Source organism: Apis florea, unplaced genomic scaffold (genome assembly GCF_048593485.1).
Source record: "Apis florea isolate Af1SG1 unplaced genomic scaffold, ASM4859348v1 contig_2492_pilon, whole genome shotgun sequence".
Taxonomy (NCBI): Eukaryota; Metazoa; Arthropoda; class Insecta; order Hymenoptera; family Apidae; genus Apis; species Apis florea.
In genome coordinates this window covers 4,390,333-4,408,631 of record NW_028256593.1, presented here as the reverse complement: position 1 = coordinate 4,408,631, position 18,299 = coordinate 4,390,333, and the positions used below count along the sequence as shown (strand labels likewise).

Genomic DNA, 18,299 nt, shown 5'->3' with positions numbered 1-18,299 from the left:
TAAACAATTTCCATTTGGATCACATTAAAAACATATATATATATCTTGAATTACATGACCAAAAGTATTGAGTAACGCTTGATCCACAAGACCGAATTCACTTACCCAATCCCTAGAACCTAATTATAGTCGCAACATCCCTCAATGACACATAACACTACATAACACGAATATAGAACCGTGACAAAGCTTCGAATTGAAAGAGAGACAAAGACAGAGAGAGAGAGAGAAAAAGAAAAATGAATCGACATTTAATCCCAACGAGATGATTTGTCGTCCAACTGAACTGTCGCGTGCTACCAATAAATACGGCGATCGAGGTTCGGGTTCGAAGGGTTAAACTCCGTCCCAACTGCAATCCCAACTCGTTCCTCCTCGTCGAATTCTCGTCATTATTCGCGATTTCCGGCTGGCCAGAGAGAGAGAGAGAGAGAGAAAGATAGATTCTCACCACACCGTTCCCCCACCATGGCGGCCAACAAACACAGAAGTTTGGCCCAGATAAAAAGGCTGGCGGCCCCGAAGCAGGCACGTAGACCACGCTTAGCAGTCGAGCGACGTCAGCGCGTAGAGCGGACGTGCTCAGAGGCACAAACCGTTACGACTCGTGCGCACTTTGACACACGTGTGCATCCTTTACGTTACGAAGCGAATCCATTCCATACGTCGGAGAGCTCGATGAAAATTTTCGGGGAATAACATTTTTTCCGTCCTGAACATTTTGAAAGCAAAGGACAAAAGGTGGTGGTGGTGGTGGTGGTGGTGGTTGGCGACGAAAGACGTTGACCACTCGCCGTTGGTGTCGTCTTAGAAAGTGTTGTTGGTGGGAAGGGACTGGTTGGGGGGAAGAGAGGTGAAAGTGAGAGGATCTTAGGTTTTCCTTTCTTCTTAGTTGAAGAGGTTTTGTTCCCCGGTTAGGGAAGTTGACAGAAGTTGTGTCGAGGATACCGGTGAGGAGAGTGCCGTGTGGATACTTGTTACCAGAGAAAGAGAGAGAGAGAGAAAGAGAGAAGAGGAAAGATGGTACAGCAGGCGGGCGCTGAATTTGCAACCGGAAACCTGGACGAGTACACGAGGTACTTCAATTATTTGAGGACCCTGGCGGATCTCACGGCCATGGCCAGCATCGTCGCTGTTCAGGTAATCGGACGTTTCGGGGACAATTTCGAACGTTTGACGTTCCTCGAATTACAAAATTATTCGAGGGATTAATTTGGAGAGAATGATTTGATCCGATCTCGAGATGAGACTTAGATAGATAGATAGATAGATAGAGAGATAGATAGGATTGGAAGAATTTAGATGTGATTTGTTGGGATTCAGCCTTTTACATAACCGTACAATTTTAACACGAAAGGTTTGATGGTTTGAATTTTCGAAATTCTATGGAGATTGGTTTGAAGATTTTTTTTTAGAAGATTGTAATAATAAAGTATATTCGTTGATATTCAGACATTTTATCGTAAAAAATATGATGCGAAGAAAGTTCTAGGTAATCTGAAACGAACTTTCAGTAATTTAATTTAGTTTTTTTCAATATTCTTAAGAATTTTACGATGAGCTAATTGGTTTAATCAGTCCTTGACATTAAGTATTTATATAATAATTACTTTCTTGAATATTTTTGAATAATTTTTTAATATACGAGAAAGAAGATTCGTTGTATCAAATTTCTTATTGTAAAATAATTTCCGACGACGAATAATTGTTTGATAAGATCAAAGATACGTTTTTTAATGCGATGAGTGTTCTATGATGAAATTATGATTAAATACTGTAATTTAAAAACTTATCTACGACAATTATTTGTCGAATTCGGTACCATCATTTTCTGAATAATGATAAATTATTTACTTTGCAATTATGCAATTTGCACATAAATAAAATAAAAATTTATTTTTAAAAAATATTTTCGATTCAAGATTTGACGATAATTGTCAAGATTCATCTTGATGCATACATTGATAAAATAAAAATTTATCTTCGGAAAATTTTCGATCTCGAGAATTTCGTGACAATTTCAAAAAGAACTTTTGGATTATTTGGCAAAAAGATGAATTTATCGATAAAAAAATTCGACTTTTTCTTCTCAATTTTTGAAACTGCAAAAATTATTCTTAATTAAAATTACAAATAATCGAATCAAATAATTGAATTTTTGATCCTTTTTTTTTTTCTTTCTTTCTTTCTACGATAAGAATATTCCAATATTAATCTCAAAAAATTTTCCACGATGCTAAAATCGATTGCATTCAATGAAATCGATATCCTTTGATAAAATAAAACAAGAACGATTGCCGGCAATTTATAAATCTTCAAAAATCTCGATTCTCACGCCATATGTCGTGTCAATAAGAGGGGATTAACGTCTCATTTCGCCGATCGATATCTTGACTGGGCTCAAGGACCTTCAATGTCGGCGGAACCGGGGCAAGGTGGCTGTTTAAAAAATCGATCTATCGACCGCCCTGTCCCTTCACGAATAAATAATCTCTTTGAGCTTCGTTAAAGTTTATTCGGGACATGTGCGTTACATCTTAATTTCTTCTCAATTAATTAAAAAAGAAGATCCTCGATCTTGCTTGCAAACAATGAGAAAAACACTTTAACGAAAGCAATATTTACATTTTAATTTATTCTCTTAAGCAAAAATCACAAGATTTTCCATGGTATTCTTTTATACGATAAAAAGAATTTCCTTGATTTGTTGAGTGTTAAATACTTTTACTTGATTAACCATGGAAATCCAGAGAATACATACATACATATATATATATATAGAAACAACAATTACTTTCATGCACTTAGGAATCGCAAGAATGAATATTTTCTGTTGCACGCGCGGATAATTAATGCCTTAAGAACGAAACAATGGAATGTCTGTCTACAGTCCCGACAGAAATATATCCCTTTCGAAATATAAATTATATCTCTGGGAAACTATGTTGCGCGAATAATGAACAATGAAAATTCCAAAGAGACAAAGCGAAACAAAGTCTTGAAACGAATAAAATTCTCCCTTTCCTCTCGATCCCAGAAGAAGGAATAACGATGAATAACGATGATCGTGCCCTCCTCCCCTTGACGTCACACATTTGCGTACGATAAATAAGAGAAGAAGAAGAAGAAGAAGAAAAACGAAGGGAACTGGTTCGGGGAGACACGATGAGGCAACCAACCGCACGCGTTATCGAATAATCGGTATTAAAGTATCGATCATCTTTCTCCTCCCTTCGAAATCGATTCAATCTCTCGATCGTCGGTCGAAAATTACTTTTCCCCCTCCCCTCCTCTCGTGGAAACGATCGATTCAGGCTATGCATATGCGCTTATATACGCGGTTGAATCTTGTTTTCCAGATGTATCCAGATACCATCGATGCTTTATCTGCTTTGTTTACAATAACATATCGCGATGGATTAGACTATCTTGTCGTCGTGCGCGTTAATCGAACGTTTTACCGCGTAATTCGCGGCGTAGAAATTTTCTAGGGAACGGCGGCGGCCACGTGGAGGAACGAGCACTCGACATCTGATTCGAGAGATCAGATTCTCGGATTCTGAGTAAAAGTGTATGTGTATATATGAATAGGTGATATGATGGATAGGATTCTTGTTGAACTGGAATTATGTTTCGAATGTTTTGGAGTTTGGAATTTTTTAAATTGAGAATTTGGGGATAGAATTCTGTTTCAACTTGGATCCTGGAGGAATTTGAGCTGGGAGTTGTGAACAAATTTTGGGTTGGGTTAGGTCATGAGGTTTCTTGTTGAATGTTTTGAAGGAAATTTTTTGGATTGGTTTAAACTGGAAATTGAGAATTTGGATAGAATTCTGTTTCAACTTGGATCTTGGAGGAATTTGAGCTGGGAGTTGTGAACAAATTTTGGGTTGGGTTAGGTCATGAGGTTTCTTGTTGAATGTTTTGAAGGAAATTTTTTGGATTGGTTTAAACTGGAAATTGAGAAATTGGGGATAGAATTCTGTTTCAACTTGGATCTTGGAGGAATTTGAGCTGGGAGTTGTGAACAAATTTTGGGTTGGGTTAGGTCACGAGGTTTCTTGTTGAATGTTTTGAAGGAAATTTTTTGGATTGGTTTAAACTGGAAATTGAGAATTTGAATAGAATTTTGTTTCAGCTTGGATCTTGGAGGAATTGTGAAGAGATTTTGGGTTAGGTTAGGTTGAAACGAATACTTTTCTCTCTTTAAACTTTGCGAAGGGTTGTTCCACCTAAAACTATATTGAAAGAAGAACGACGAAGTAAGGAGTTCTTTTTTAACGAAGAAAACTTTTCAAATTGCTTCTGACAATATCTGAAGAAAGTATAGAAAAAACTTTTGAAAAAAGTTGGTGATAAGCGTTATCAATCGACGTGTGATTTAGAATGTTTACGAGAAAAGTCTCGTATGAGTCACGTAATATTTAATTAACAATTAATATCGAATAAAAGTTAAATGAAAAGTTAAAAGTTAAATAAATAATATTTCTCGTCACATGACTTCTGTTGTTAGGCTGCTTTATCGAGGAATTAATTGATAATTATGATAATTAAGAATAAAAGTATAACGAGTTCATGTTTATTTATACATTTTTTTGTGTATTGTGTACAGATAACGTCTTAAGAGGATCTTAAATGAAATATTATTATTATTATTTTCTTAACTCATCGATATTTATAAAAATATCTACTTTCAATGAGATTTCTTTTCTGTCGACAATTAAAGTTGATTAATTATCAAAGAAAATAATAAGGATTAGATAATAGAAATTAAAAATTTGAATCAATATCTATTTCCTAATCTATATCTCTATATTATTAATATATCGTAAACTTATTTACTTCTATTTTCAATGCATAAATCTCACTTGATTATCAACAATTTATTCTATTCTTAGAACGTTTATATTTTCTTGATTATATTAACGTTAAGTCTCGATATCGGTTTATCAATTTTTATAAATAGATCGAAACGTTGTGGACTTTTTAAAATTTCTCTCCGCTTTCATTAACAAAATCGTTTATTATAACTGCTGACAATAAAAAATTTTATTGGAATTCGACAATTAATTATCCATTGTTTCCACGATTTATTCGTTCACAATAATCATCGAAAGCAAAAAGATGGATTAAATTGTACAATTTGCACGAAGAGATTATAATTTTCATTCGATTCGTTTTACAGTAAATTTCAATTGTAACTCAAACGTACATCGCATTGTATTCCATGTACATCACGTTTCGACGATGGATCAAGCGCTTCGGTCGTAAAATTTTCCGATCACCGAAATTTTCCGAAAAGATACGAGAAAGTAGCTTCCTTTCCAGAGAAAGATAAGAAATTGTCCAATTGGAGTAAATAATTTCCAAAGGAAATTTAAAGAACATGCTTACAACGATAGTTAAAACACTTAGTCATTCGATGATGATAATAATAATTGAAGATGATCAGTATCCACTGGTTTATCATAACGTTTTATCCTAGATAATAGATCTAGATTGCTTCGATCATTACTACGTACTTTGATAAGAAAATTACATCACATTGTATAACTTCTTGCCTGTATTTTTATACGTTCATCTTATCGTTTACAATATTTATATCTCTTATTTTTGATGAATTTTTGAGGTAATCGACGATTTATGAATATTCAGCCAAAGGGGACACGTTACGTTATGTTACGATTGTCGTTACAGTGTTGAAATTTATATCATTTTGGAATCATTGCTTGGATCGATTATTTACATTGGTCTACAAGCTGAATTATTATTAACCCCAAGATGTATATTATTTGTGGAGGAAGAGAAAAAATTGAATTATTAAGAGGCATCGATTATTCTCACACCCAAAACGGGCTATAAATCTCGTATAAATCTCTATAACTCGTCCAATCCAATTTTCTTCGCCGATCGTTCCGTGCAAAATTCATCCTTGACCTATCTTAACGTTGCATAACATCGAAAGGGAGACGTGGCATCGATCGTTTTTAAAAAAAAAAAAAAAAAAAAAGATCATCGGGGAAAAATTGAATTATCAATTCCGAAACTCCGTCGAGAAACGTGCGTAGTCGGTGACGTAGCGAATCGATGAACTCGATTACACACTTTATCGGGCAATCACAGGGCTTAATGCGGGCCGACCGACAAATTACACGCGGGATTAATCCCGATGACGATAATCGATCGATCTTATCGATCGATTCGATCGATGACGATTTAATTAAAATGTTTTTATAATTATTCTCTATATACTTGCGTGTTACGTAACGAGCACGTTATTTATACGATTATATCGTTCGATTACGATTCTTTTTTCCCTCGTATTCGCCTTCTTTCTCTCCTTTTTCAATCGATAAAAAGTTTTCGTCGGCAAAAGTGATATTATTCTTCTTCGTTTATTCCTCTTTCTCTCTCTCTTTCTCTCTCTCTCTTCGTAATTAAAAGAGTCTATTGATAAAATTAAGCTTCTAAGCTTTATCAACTTTTTTTTTTTTTTTACTTTTTGTCTTTTTCGTGCAGCTCTTAAGTCTAATTTATTTATGATTACGGCGACGTTGATTAATTAGAACTTTTCAACGAAAACTGGTGTATTAACGAGCACGTGTTTTTTCTTTTTTTTTTTGCAACACGCCAGAGAAAGAACGTTCGATAATTTATCGATGACCTAATTATAATTCCTGATGAAAAAAGTATCGTTTGCTCGATTCGAAATTCATAAATCGTCGAGCCTGATGACTCAGTTCGTGAACCGATGATCCGAATGACAAACGACAAATAACAAAAATTCGCGGAAATCTATCTATTACAGTTATAGGCGATATTTAAACGAACGACATTATATTTGGTGATATGATTCGAGACCTATTTTTAACATGTATACAACTTTCTGACCGATGCAACAGTTAAGTAAGAAAAAAAGAACGTTCAAAAGAATGTTCGAAAAACCATTTTCCATCTTGGAACATTCTATAAAATCTTGCAGCTTAATAATTGCAAACGCAATATGTAACAAATGAAGAAACTCATTCATTAGTCGTGTTATCACACGGCTGGAAGAGTAAACACAGGTGTTACAGATCTCGAACTTGTATCGATCGAGATAACAGGTCAGTCCACTTTTCCAACCGTCGCCTCGTTTGCATCGAACTACGTAGAATTCGTTTTCATTGGCTGCGACAAAGCTGAGATGAACTGTTGATAAGCCACTGGTGACAGTCAGGAGAAGCTGATGATGATGATGATGATGATGATGATGATGATGATCTACGTCTAAACAAACTATCTTCGTCGAAATTGCGCACAAGAGACGAGCAAATATTATAAATTTTACGAGATAACCGGTTGGATCCGCATGGAGGATCTTGGAATTCTTGGATCGTTGCTCGATCGTTCTTTTTGGGATTGAGATTTATCTTCTACCTAGAATAGAATGGATATGGAAATTGGAGATTAGGTTAGGTTAGAGATTAACAGGTAATTGACGAAGAAAGAAAGGAAAACGAATAAAATAAAAATTTGCAATTTCTTTGTTTCGTATTTTAATTAATCGAAATTAGAAATTTGACTAATTTTCTTTTTTTCTCATTGATTACAGTTCAAGCGTATGCTGAACAAAGAGCTGTCCCACTTCTCAGAATCCTCAAAATCCGGCAACCAGATATCGGAATACATATGCAGTACCTTCCTTGGTAAGTTTGTCAAAATCTGTTTCTAATTCCTGTATCAATTGTACAATATGTTCCATAAGTTTTATTCCTTTCGATCGGAAGAAAGAATTTTTTAATTGCTCGTTTGTGTAACCAAATACGAGACGAGACGTAAAACTAATAAGAAAGGAGAGGGAGAGAGAAAAAAAAAAAGATAATTTGCCACTTTATCGAGGTCAACACCGGGAGCTGATTTATCAGGGACAATAAGAATAACGTAGACTCTTTTACGCATTAAAAGCCCTTGAAACTCCGTAAATGCATACACATGTTCCACGATCATTCATCCCATTCTATGCTCTTTGTCTGTCGCTCGCTACTTTTTGCTCGTTGAACGAGGAATCGGCTTCTTATTTACGCACACTGCCTCTCCTTTGTTGTTGCAAAGATGCAGATCAAGATTGCTTCTCGCATTTTATTATGAATAAAAATTGAAAAATTGAAAAATAACGGTTCCGTACTTCTTCGATGATCGTTAAAAATATTAAACGGAGTTGAAGATTAATTAATTACGCACGCGTTGGGATAATTGATTGAAATTTTGAAAAGATGATTATTTAACCATTAACTTTCTATTCGTTTCGTCATATTAGATAACCGCGATCAATATTATTTTCACCAGTGTGTCTCAACAATTCTATGCGTAAATTATTATTTCCCGATTAAATGCCAATTAAACAAGAACAACTTTCAAAAAAAAAAAAAAATCCCTTCAAGAGGATATAAATTCTGTTTCTCATTATTACATAACTGTGAAAGTAACTGAACATAATCGAGAAAAGAGAAAAGAGACGAATCATCTTGATGTAACTAAGCCTCGACCATTTTGCTACATAATAATTTTCTAATTCTTCCACTGTATATACTATATAATACTATATAAAGGAATAAAACAGATAAATAATATACTCTAATATACTATACTAAAATACTGTAATCACCGATAATGCTCTATACTTTATTACTACATTATACTAAATATTCTTTTTTATTAAATAATATTCTTATACATTATTATACAACGTCATAAAGGAATAAAAAACAAATTATCTTGTCGTTGACCATTTTGCTACTATACCGCACTACTACAATACTGTAATAATTCACATTAAATACCTTTTTTCAGTATGCTTAACAAACAATAATTTTTTAATTCTCTATTGCATTATTATAAAATACTATAAAGGAATAAAAAAATAAATTATCTTGTCGCTAATCATTTTGCCATTCTTATACATTATTATACAACATCATAAAGGAATAAAAAAAACAAATTATCTTGCCATTGATCATTTTGCTACTATACTGTACTACTACAATATTATAATTACTAATAATTCTCTGTATCACATTAAATACTTTTTTTCAGTATGCTTAACAAACAATAATTTTTTAATTCTCCATTGCATTATTAAACAATACTACAAAGGAATAAGAAAATCTTCTACACCAAATTATACGAAATATTCGTTCAACAACAAATCATTTGTTATTTTTATTCACGCAGATAAGCAACAAGAGTTGGACCTACCCTCCCTGCGGATCGAGGATGCGGTTGCAGCAGCCGGAAGTACGGATGCAAGGGCGGCAAAGAAGAAGGACCGGGCCCAAAGAGGCCCGGCCGCGATGTCCCATATAAGCGGTGTGAAGCGACCCCTCACGCACACGAACAGCTTCACCGGGGAACGCGTGCCGCTTCACGGTGTGGAGACACCTCACGAGGAGGAGCTCGGCAAGGTAGGACCTCGTTTTACTTCTTTCGAGATCGTTCTGATAGGTCTGAGTACGCGTCTCACTTTGATTAATTTTTAATTTCGTGAAAGATGTATTAAAAAATTAGGGAGTAATAATTCACTATACTATAGCATCTGCTACATGCACTATATAATGATGTTGATCGTAGGAATATCCTGAATTTAACAATATTTGATTCTTATATATTAAATTAAGGAAAGTTCATCATTAGAAACAAATGATACTTTATTCCAATAAAAATTCCTTTACGTTTAATTAATAACTTCAACTGATGAACCATTCATTCATCGCAGTTCCATTAGTCGATCATTGATCGAGTAAATTTAATTAGAAAACGTCCAGGAATTTTTTTTTTTTTTTTGGGAGGCAATGTTCTGAAATCTGTGAGATAAATCATAGATTATATATCTTTTATTTATAATTGAATCAACATCGTTTAAATATTTTTTTCAAAATGAGTAAATTAAAAAGATTAGTTAGGTGTACCATATATACTTTAGTATACCGTAATTTTGATATTATTTCCACGCACACGCACGCAATTTGAATATTAAAATTAGCCGCGTGTTTATAAATTTAACCGTGTGTCGAGCAGTTTTCTGTTCTATTAGAGATGGCGATCAAGAAAAATCGAGCAGCGAATGGCGAATCAGATGAATCGCAATTACTCTTCTAGCAATTTTAATTAACGACACGTGTTCTCACAATATTCCAAGAATCTCGCCTTGCTCTCGATCCGAAGCTAAGAATCTACACTGATTAAACGAACTTCTCCGAAATGAATCATTCACACACGTTGCATAATACGGTTCCCAGAATGCGGGGCAGTGTCGCGAAAGCGAAATTAATTAACGGTACTCCGCACTTTCTACTCATCCGGAAGGCCTCGATTACGGATTCAGTTGTCTCCCAGCAAGCGTTCGAAACACTTGCACAACCGGTTCCAACAAAGTTCGATAAGTAAGAAGTCGCATAAGGGGTTACTTAAACGCCTTCCCCAGCCTTATTTCTTATTTCATTAAATCAGATATATCTAATCGACATCGTGGAGAACGATTGTTGGAAATTAACACACACGTCTCTCGTGTCATTTTAAAAATTAACTTTCGCTTCCTCCTCGATTGATTGAATTACGATTTACACGAGGATCGACCTTTGCCACGTACCAATTTTGCTTTCCTGTTGATTTTAACTAAATATTTATATATATATATATAATCTTTGATATAGTTGAAAGACGAGAAAGTTTATACGATGTTATATTAGAGATCGTATATACTGTGACACATTTTCTTTTTCTGGATCAAAGACGAAATAGCGGGACCTTGAGATGTTAACCCAGATGCAGATCTAAATAAATTGGTTAACGATTCGATGATATTAAATTTGTGGAATCGGGGATATGAATGGCAATAAATTAGAAGAGATGATGGAACGAGAGCAAGGAAATATTCCACACGATGGAGAGACAAAATATTCCGCGGTGAAATCATCCTTGATCCCTTTTCTTTTCCTCAAATTCTTATCCTTATCTCTCGGCACACAAGTTTCTGCATGCGATAGATCTAGGAATGTTTCCCCAGCTGGGGAACAATGTCCTCGTTTGTTCGATACATTTGTCTCATTTACGAATTAACAGGGCAAACAAAAGGCCCAGAGCGGAGCAAAGACGTTGTTGGGTGGAAGAAAAAAAATCGAAAACGCGTTATCGAGACTCTATTATCGTGGAAAATTTTCAATCTTCCTCGTATTTTCTGCCTCGATTTGCGTTATAAATCAGGATAAACATTGGTCGTAGATCGGTAAATGTCCACGGTAAACATGGATGGAACTTTTCCAAGTGACGAATTGAAATTTTGATTGAAATTCTTTTAATGCATAATTTTATTCTTATCGTAGCGAATTCTCGGCGATGCTGAAGAAAAGAGATAAAAATTTGCGGAAAGTCGTAAAATCGGTGTATACCCCCCCATTCTTCTGCTCGAGCGAAAAGTCTATTTGCGCCGGCATCGTTAAATGTACGTGATCCACCGTGAAACTGATAATAGACATCGATCGTTCGAAAGGCCAATAGCGCCTTCTGTTTACGACCTGTGTTCATACGCATACGTTGACGAAAAATTCGGGACGAGGACGTCGGTTTAGCCAACCGATAACCCAATTCCAGAATTTCTTATCGTTGCCATAATTTTTTTTTTTTTTTTTTTTTTCGCCTCGATATTATAGTTGTAGCAAAGAAATCGAATCATCGGAAATGGATTCGAATGGAAATTCGAAGGAATTTTATTGTTCCTACCGATGACGTAAAAATTTTCTGTTTAAAAATTTTCGATAAAAAATTTTACGCGCTCCTCCAATTTTAATTTTTCGAGAATCGTTGAGGGGTTCTGTCCGATCTGCGTCTTGTTTCAGATTTTAAGAGTTTCGATTCCAAGTAAAACCGTGCCATCGAATACCCCGATTTATTTACCCTACAGGCCCCAGCTTATTTTCAAACCGATTCGGAATTCACTTTTCTGTATTCTTTCTAAACGAAATTTCTAATTCCGAAGTATCAACAATATCATTGTATTCGTTGCTACGTAATTTTAAACGCCTTCTATTTTTAATCTTTAAACGGATGAAAGAATCGTTCGAATTTAAATAATTAACTCTATCGGTCATGGTTTCACATCCACTTATGCATTAAACATTTTATTCTTTTATCCGTGGATTCGATCGATTGTTCAATCGATTTCCCCTAACTGTTCCACGCTCGCGTCAAAATCAAACGGTCAAATTTCAATCGCAAATTTATTTTTACAATAGAATTTCGTGTGTCATCGCGCATAATCGATTCAAATTCCCCGTTTCCTCGTACAGAGAATAAATATAACTTTCACATGATCAGCGTCTATACCGCTTTTGTATGCTAATAAAGGCGCTTCCTCGTCCGATGCAGCCGGCAAGTTAAACGCGCCTAAGGTGGAACACGCCTCTCGAAGGTCTTAGAATCGTCCCCGAGCCCACGCGTACTGATTCGGAATCGCTAAATCGGCTGCCAACTCCTTATTTAGCCCGCGACACAGTGGCCAATGGTTTGTTTGTTTTAGCTAAACGGGGGTCGAATGTTTAAATTAATCCTGATTGCTTGATTCCACCGGATCTTGATAAATTTCTTGATATTTTACTTTGTAATTGTAATAAACAACTCGAAATTTGGAATGTTTTGGAAGAGGGGGGGGGGGGGGGGGGAGAAATTTATTTTGACGCTCATCGTTGATGCAAATTACAAAGTTAGGTAAGTCGGTAGTAATTATACACTTTATTATCGTGGTAATATTTGAGATCGGACACGAATTGGAACGTTAAATGATATTAACGTAAACTCCAAAAACCGCGAGTCAGTGCTAATTGATTTTTTCAATTTAATCTTCGAAAAAGTGTTGCCTGAGGGATCAATTGTTCGAGAAAATGAACAGACAATTTACATTTCTCTAGAAGATAATTTGTTTTCGATATCAACTGAACAAATCGGAATGTTCGTGTGTGTGCGTGTGTGCGAGATAACAAATCACACAAATAAATATTTTTAATAAATCAGAGATTAAGATTAAATAATAATAGAATTAAAAGATTAAAAAAAAAAAAGAGATTAGATTAGATTAGAAATCTCATTTTATACAGAAATCTTTTTTATACCGTCCGTTCCACGATGATTGTATACAAAAAGAGAAGAAGAAAAAAAATTAATCACTACGAACTGACCTTAATTTGTGATATTTATAGCTTCTCTCAGACATCGACAAATGGGGCATCGATATCTTCAGGATAGGCGAATTAAGCAACAACAGACCGCTGACCTGCGTCGCCTACACAGCCTTCCAGACCCGGGATTTGCTCAAATCGCTGGCCATACCACCCAAGACCTTTGTGACCTTCATGATGACCCTCGAGGATCACTACGTCAAAGACAATCCCTTCCACAATAGCCTGCATGCCGCCGATGTGACCCAATCTACCCACACTCTGCTCAACACACCCGCGCTCGAGGTTAATATCATCATTTATCGTTGATAAAGTATCCATAAATAAAGATGCACTTACAACTCTCCTGTATCAGAAAAAAATTCTAATCAAAGATCATTTCGATGCTGAGAGAGTAAATGGTGTATTTAGTTGATCTATTAATGCCTCGGCTCGTCCAAGTTTCATATTAATTAATAACTTCTGAAATTCTTGGATTGATGTTCGATCAATGTCGACTGGTGGATTAATTGAAACGTTTCTGTGGTTGCAGTCTGTGTTCACGCCGTTGGAAATCACAGCCGCTCTGTTTGCAGCCACCATTCACGACGTGGACCATCCCGGACTCACCAACCAGTTCCTTATAAATTCGAGTGAGTATTTCTTTCGCGACACCTCGTAGATAATTCGTAATAATTATTCGATGCGACTCGTTGACGACAGATTGACAAATAAGAGTCGAAAAAAAAAAAAATGATTTTAATGATTTCTGACTCCTTCTAGGCTCCGAGCTCGCCCTAATGTACAATGACGAGTCTGTTCTGGAGAACCACCACCTGGCAGTGGCGTTTAAGTTACTTCAGAATGAAGGCTGCGACATTTTCGTCAACATGACGAAGAAGCAACGCCAGACACTTAGGAAGATGGTCATCGACATGGTCCTATCTACAGATATGTCTAAGCACATGTCTCTGTTGGCCGACCTCAAGACTATGGTGGAAACGAAGAAGGTGGCTGGTTCTGGCGTGCTTTTGTTAGACAATTACACCGACCGAATTCAGGTCCTGGAGAACCTGGTGCACTGCGCCGACCTGTCCAATCCTACGAAACCTTTGCCACTCTATCGACGATGGGTGGGTCTGTTGATGGAGGAATTCTTCCTTCAAGGAGATCGGGAACGGGAGCAGAACATGGATATAAGCCCCATGTGTGACAGGCACAGCGCCACTATCGAGAAGTCGCAGGTCGGCTTCATAGATTATATCGTACATCCTCTCTGGGAAACCTGGGCTGACCTGGTACACCCAGACGCTCAGGATATCCTAGATACGTTAGAGGAGAATCGAGACTGGTATCAATCTATGATTCCTCCGTCGCCACCGTCTGATGATCAACAGCAACAGCAGCAAGGGAACGAGCAGCAATCTGATAGAATACACTTCCAGGTAAGAATTATTTTGCGAATTCTCCCCTCCCCCCCCCCTCCCTCCCCATTTTCATTCCTTACGAATGTTTAGCCTCGATTCTTCTTGGAATCTGATCGATCCATCATCATTCCATCATCGTCATCGTAAGTCTAACCGTGATTAATCGTTGTTCCAGGTGACACTGGAAGAAGGCGACGAGACAGGTGAAACGACGGAAATCGGGGATACGGGTGGAGCGGCGAGAACGATCCTACCAAGCGAGGAAGGGGGCGGTGAGACGGATGAGAACGCAGCAGAGGCTGGGATGTGACGGAGGCTCGCGGGTATTTGCAGAAAGCTCCACGAGAAGGTGCAGCAGACCTGGTGGCGTGTGCGTCAGTGACAGTTAATTCGCTGCCGCTGGCCAGGTCTCTTTGTGTCGACCTATTGACCTTTTGGCCAAGCTCCACTCCCCGGAACGGTGGAAGATGTCTCGTCTCGGAACGAAGGACGGAAAAAGAGAGTGATGAAGGAGTCAGCCAGTCAAACAGAAAGGGAAATGTAACTGAATGGAACGTCTAGTCGCCGCTAGTTCAGACCTGGAACAAATGGGAAGGTCTTTTCTGACGCGTTTTCATCAACAAGCGGAAAATCAGCTCGGAGGAGAAAGTCCAGAAGAAGAGGGGCTGCCCATTGACGCGATCGTTCGTTCCAAAGCTGACGCGGGCCTCAGCAACGAGCGGCGATTATTTAATCGCTGCGTCTCGGCTGGTTCGAGGCGTAACGATAGCGTCTGCAATGGACCATCCTCGACGGACAGTGAAAGGAGCATCGTCGTTGTTACCATTGTCGCTTCTCTCCCACCCACTTGTTGTCGTTCGATCGCCCCCAGATTGGCGCGTCCCTGGCTCGAATGGAGGGCACGAATCTCTTCACCAAGTACCTGTATATTACCCAGGCGGACCTGTAAAGATGATCGTCTTTGCACGGTCTTCCTTAAATTACTATAATATAGAATGAGAAAGTGTGAAAATGCGACTCGAGGGGAAAAAAAAAAGAAAAAAAAAAAAAAAAGAAAGAAAGAAAGAAAGAAAAACGCAGGAAAGTCTCTCATCTCGCCTCAGTGATAGGATCCTATCTTGACATATCAATTACACGGTACAAGCGGCCCAGGCCGTAATATTTCAACGATTTGGAGGATCTTTTGCGCAGCCAGCTGACCCTCGGTTGATCCAATGATTGGCCGAATTTCTACGTCGAAAACATGTCAAAAAAAAAAAAAAAAAAAAAGAAAAAAAAAAGAAAAATTTGTTCAAGCCGGATCGTCTTTTCCTCGTCGTCTCCAAAATGCTGTGCGATCAAGAAAGAAGACACGAAGTGGAAGAGGGATGATTAAGAGTGATCGATGAAGAGGGTCAGGGGTTAGATGCCGAAGAAGAAGACCGCTAGAGTAATAATAGTCGTCGCGCTTTCTACGTTCATCCTTGGTTCTCCGATGATTGCATCTTGACAACTACCTAATATCGTCTAGAACTAAGCCTATCCCTAATACGTAAGACTTTCGTAATCATGCTCGCTGACTAGAGCTTGTTGTAGAGGATGTTATAACAGAAGGATGAAAAATTGGGAGGAATCGCGTTTGTAAATATTGATGAACGTGATAGATGACGCCACTGAGCGGATGAATGGTTAATTTTAGAATATTAGAAGGCTGGCCTTTCCTTTTGAGTTTATATTAAAATTACGGTAGGTTCTCAAGCTTTGTTTTCGCATTCATACCACACAAACATATGGACACAAACACACGCATTACACACACACACACACTATATATATACGCGATCGTTTTTAACCAAAGAGTAATGTTAGTCACTACGTCGTTCGGGTAACGAACAGAAGGATCGAACTTCGAATTTTTCTTCTTCATCCTGAATAAACAAAGAATTTAAGAAAGATGATATATGCGTATATCATCATCAAAAAAAAAAAAAAAAAACACACGACGCGAGCAAACAGCGAGAAATCATCGCGCGTTCTGGCTTTCTAGCGATGGTAGATTATTTTAGGGAGCTAAATGAGGTGGAGAATTAATTATAGTTAGGTTCTTGCAGTTCGATGTGTCGAAGAAACGAGACTATGAACCAAAAAGGAAACAAAACTGAAAAAAATACTGAGAAAATGTTAAAAAAAGAAAAAAAAAAAAAAAGATCGAGACAAAATGAAGTAACGAAGTACTCTCTCGCTTGGATGTCTGTGAATCGCTCAAATTTAAGGATCGACGCTCGAGCATTAGTCGGAAAAAATCTCGTCGTCTCGATAATCGAGCGTCGATTCTTCGTCGCGCTCTTTCTCGAAGCACATTCATCGAAATTCACCCTAATATATATTCTTTGTAAATTCCGGATCTTGCGTTTTCTACGATGCTTTTTATTTTCCTTTTTTATGTATTAACTGATGAATAAGAATAAAAAGAAAAAAAGAGAGAGAGAGAGATATCAGATGAGACGACTCTCCAAAGAAGAGAAGCGTATTCGACTCGACGAAAAGATAAGAAAATGGTTCCCTATAAGCGAAACGAAATGGCCGACGCGCGCGAGTTGCTCGAGAAAGAGGCGAAACCCGTATCTGTGTCCCGTAGGCAGTGAATCTAGTGAGTGTTTTTGGTGCTGGCCACCAAGCTTAGATCATTAAGAATAATTTACGTAAGGCTACGAGTACACGACTAGATATTAAGCTGAGAAATTAACCTATAAACGAAAAAGGGAAAAAAAAAAAAAAAAAAAGAAAGAAAAAGTTTAAAAAAAAAAAAAAGAAATACGTAAGAATAAAGAAAAAAAAACAAGCGAATCTTCTTTAGGGCGTAAGCGACCAGGTAATTAAATGATAATTAAACGTTTAACCGCGAAAAAGACGATAAGAATTAAACGAACTGACATGACGCTGTTTCATTTTGGGATCCCATGAAGAATTCCGCTCGAAAAAAAAAAAAAAACAAATTTGAACGCGAAGATCCAAGAAGTTCGAGCTAGAATGACCGATCGAACGACGGGGGAAAAAAAAGGGAAAAAAAAAAAAAAAAAAAAAAAAAAAAATAGTAAAAAAATACGTATGATTTTCTTTTCTCCTTTTTATCCGTTTGTCTTGTGCCCTGATATCATTATAATATATAGATTTAATTCCAAGATTTTCTTTATACGATACTATCTACGATTGTTTTCTTTTTTTTTCTTTTGCCCTCCTCCCTTGATTTCAGTTGAACTGAATCTATAATATAATATTCAAGCAAGCTCCCTCTCGTGACTAATTACAATGTGTTTAACGTGTATCACAAGTTGTAACCGAGATGATGATTTTCATGAGGTGACTATGTGTGCATTTTATTGTATATAGTTAACAATTACGATCGAAATGACAATGGTGATGACGATGACGTGCATCAAGCGACATGGTCACGATGATAAGACAGACGCTCATGATTGCGAGAGGTAACAGAGGAATTAAAGAGAATAAAGGGAAAAAAAAGAAAAAAAAGAAAAAAAAAGAAAAAAAAAAAGATGAAATGAAAAATGAATACAACGTGTTTGATTGCTGGACAGTTAAATGAACATGTATTAATATCGTGTAACCCTCGTACGAGATATATGTGTAATAAAACATATTTATTGTCGGAACTTTGTTGTTTATCTTTTTTTGATCATTTACATAT

At 36.9% G+C, this 18,299-nt stretch overlaps 1 protein-coding gene across 5 annotated transcripts in view; it reads left to right on the top strand.

Moving 5' to 3' along the window:
- Positions 1-18,264, top strand: part of dnc (phosphodiesterase dunce) — a 146,857-nt gene extending 128,593 nt beyond the window's left edge. For all 5 annotated transcript variants that reach the window (XM_086906259.1, XM_086906257.1, XM_086906256.1 and 2 more), the window contains 6 exons: positions 7,595-7,688; positions 9,214-9,443; positions 13,230-13,493; positions 13,741-13,840; positions 13,971-14,632; positions 14,790-18,264. In XM_086906259.1, coding sequence (XP_086762385.1) covers positions 7,595-7,688; positions 9,214-9,443; positions 13,230-13,493; positions 13,741-13,840; positions 13,971-14,632; positions 14,790-14,924 — 1,485 coding nt within the window. In that variant the 3' untranslated portion in view covers positions 14,925-18,264. The remainder of the gene's footprint in view (positions 1-7,594; positions 7,689-9,213; positions 9,444-13,229; positions 13,494-13,740; positions 13,841-13,970; positions 14,633-14,789) is intronic.
- The last annotated feature ends 35 nt before the right edge of the window (positions 18,265-18,299 follow it).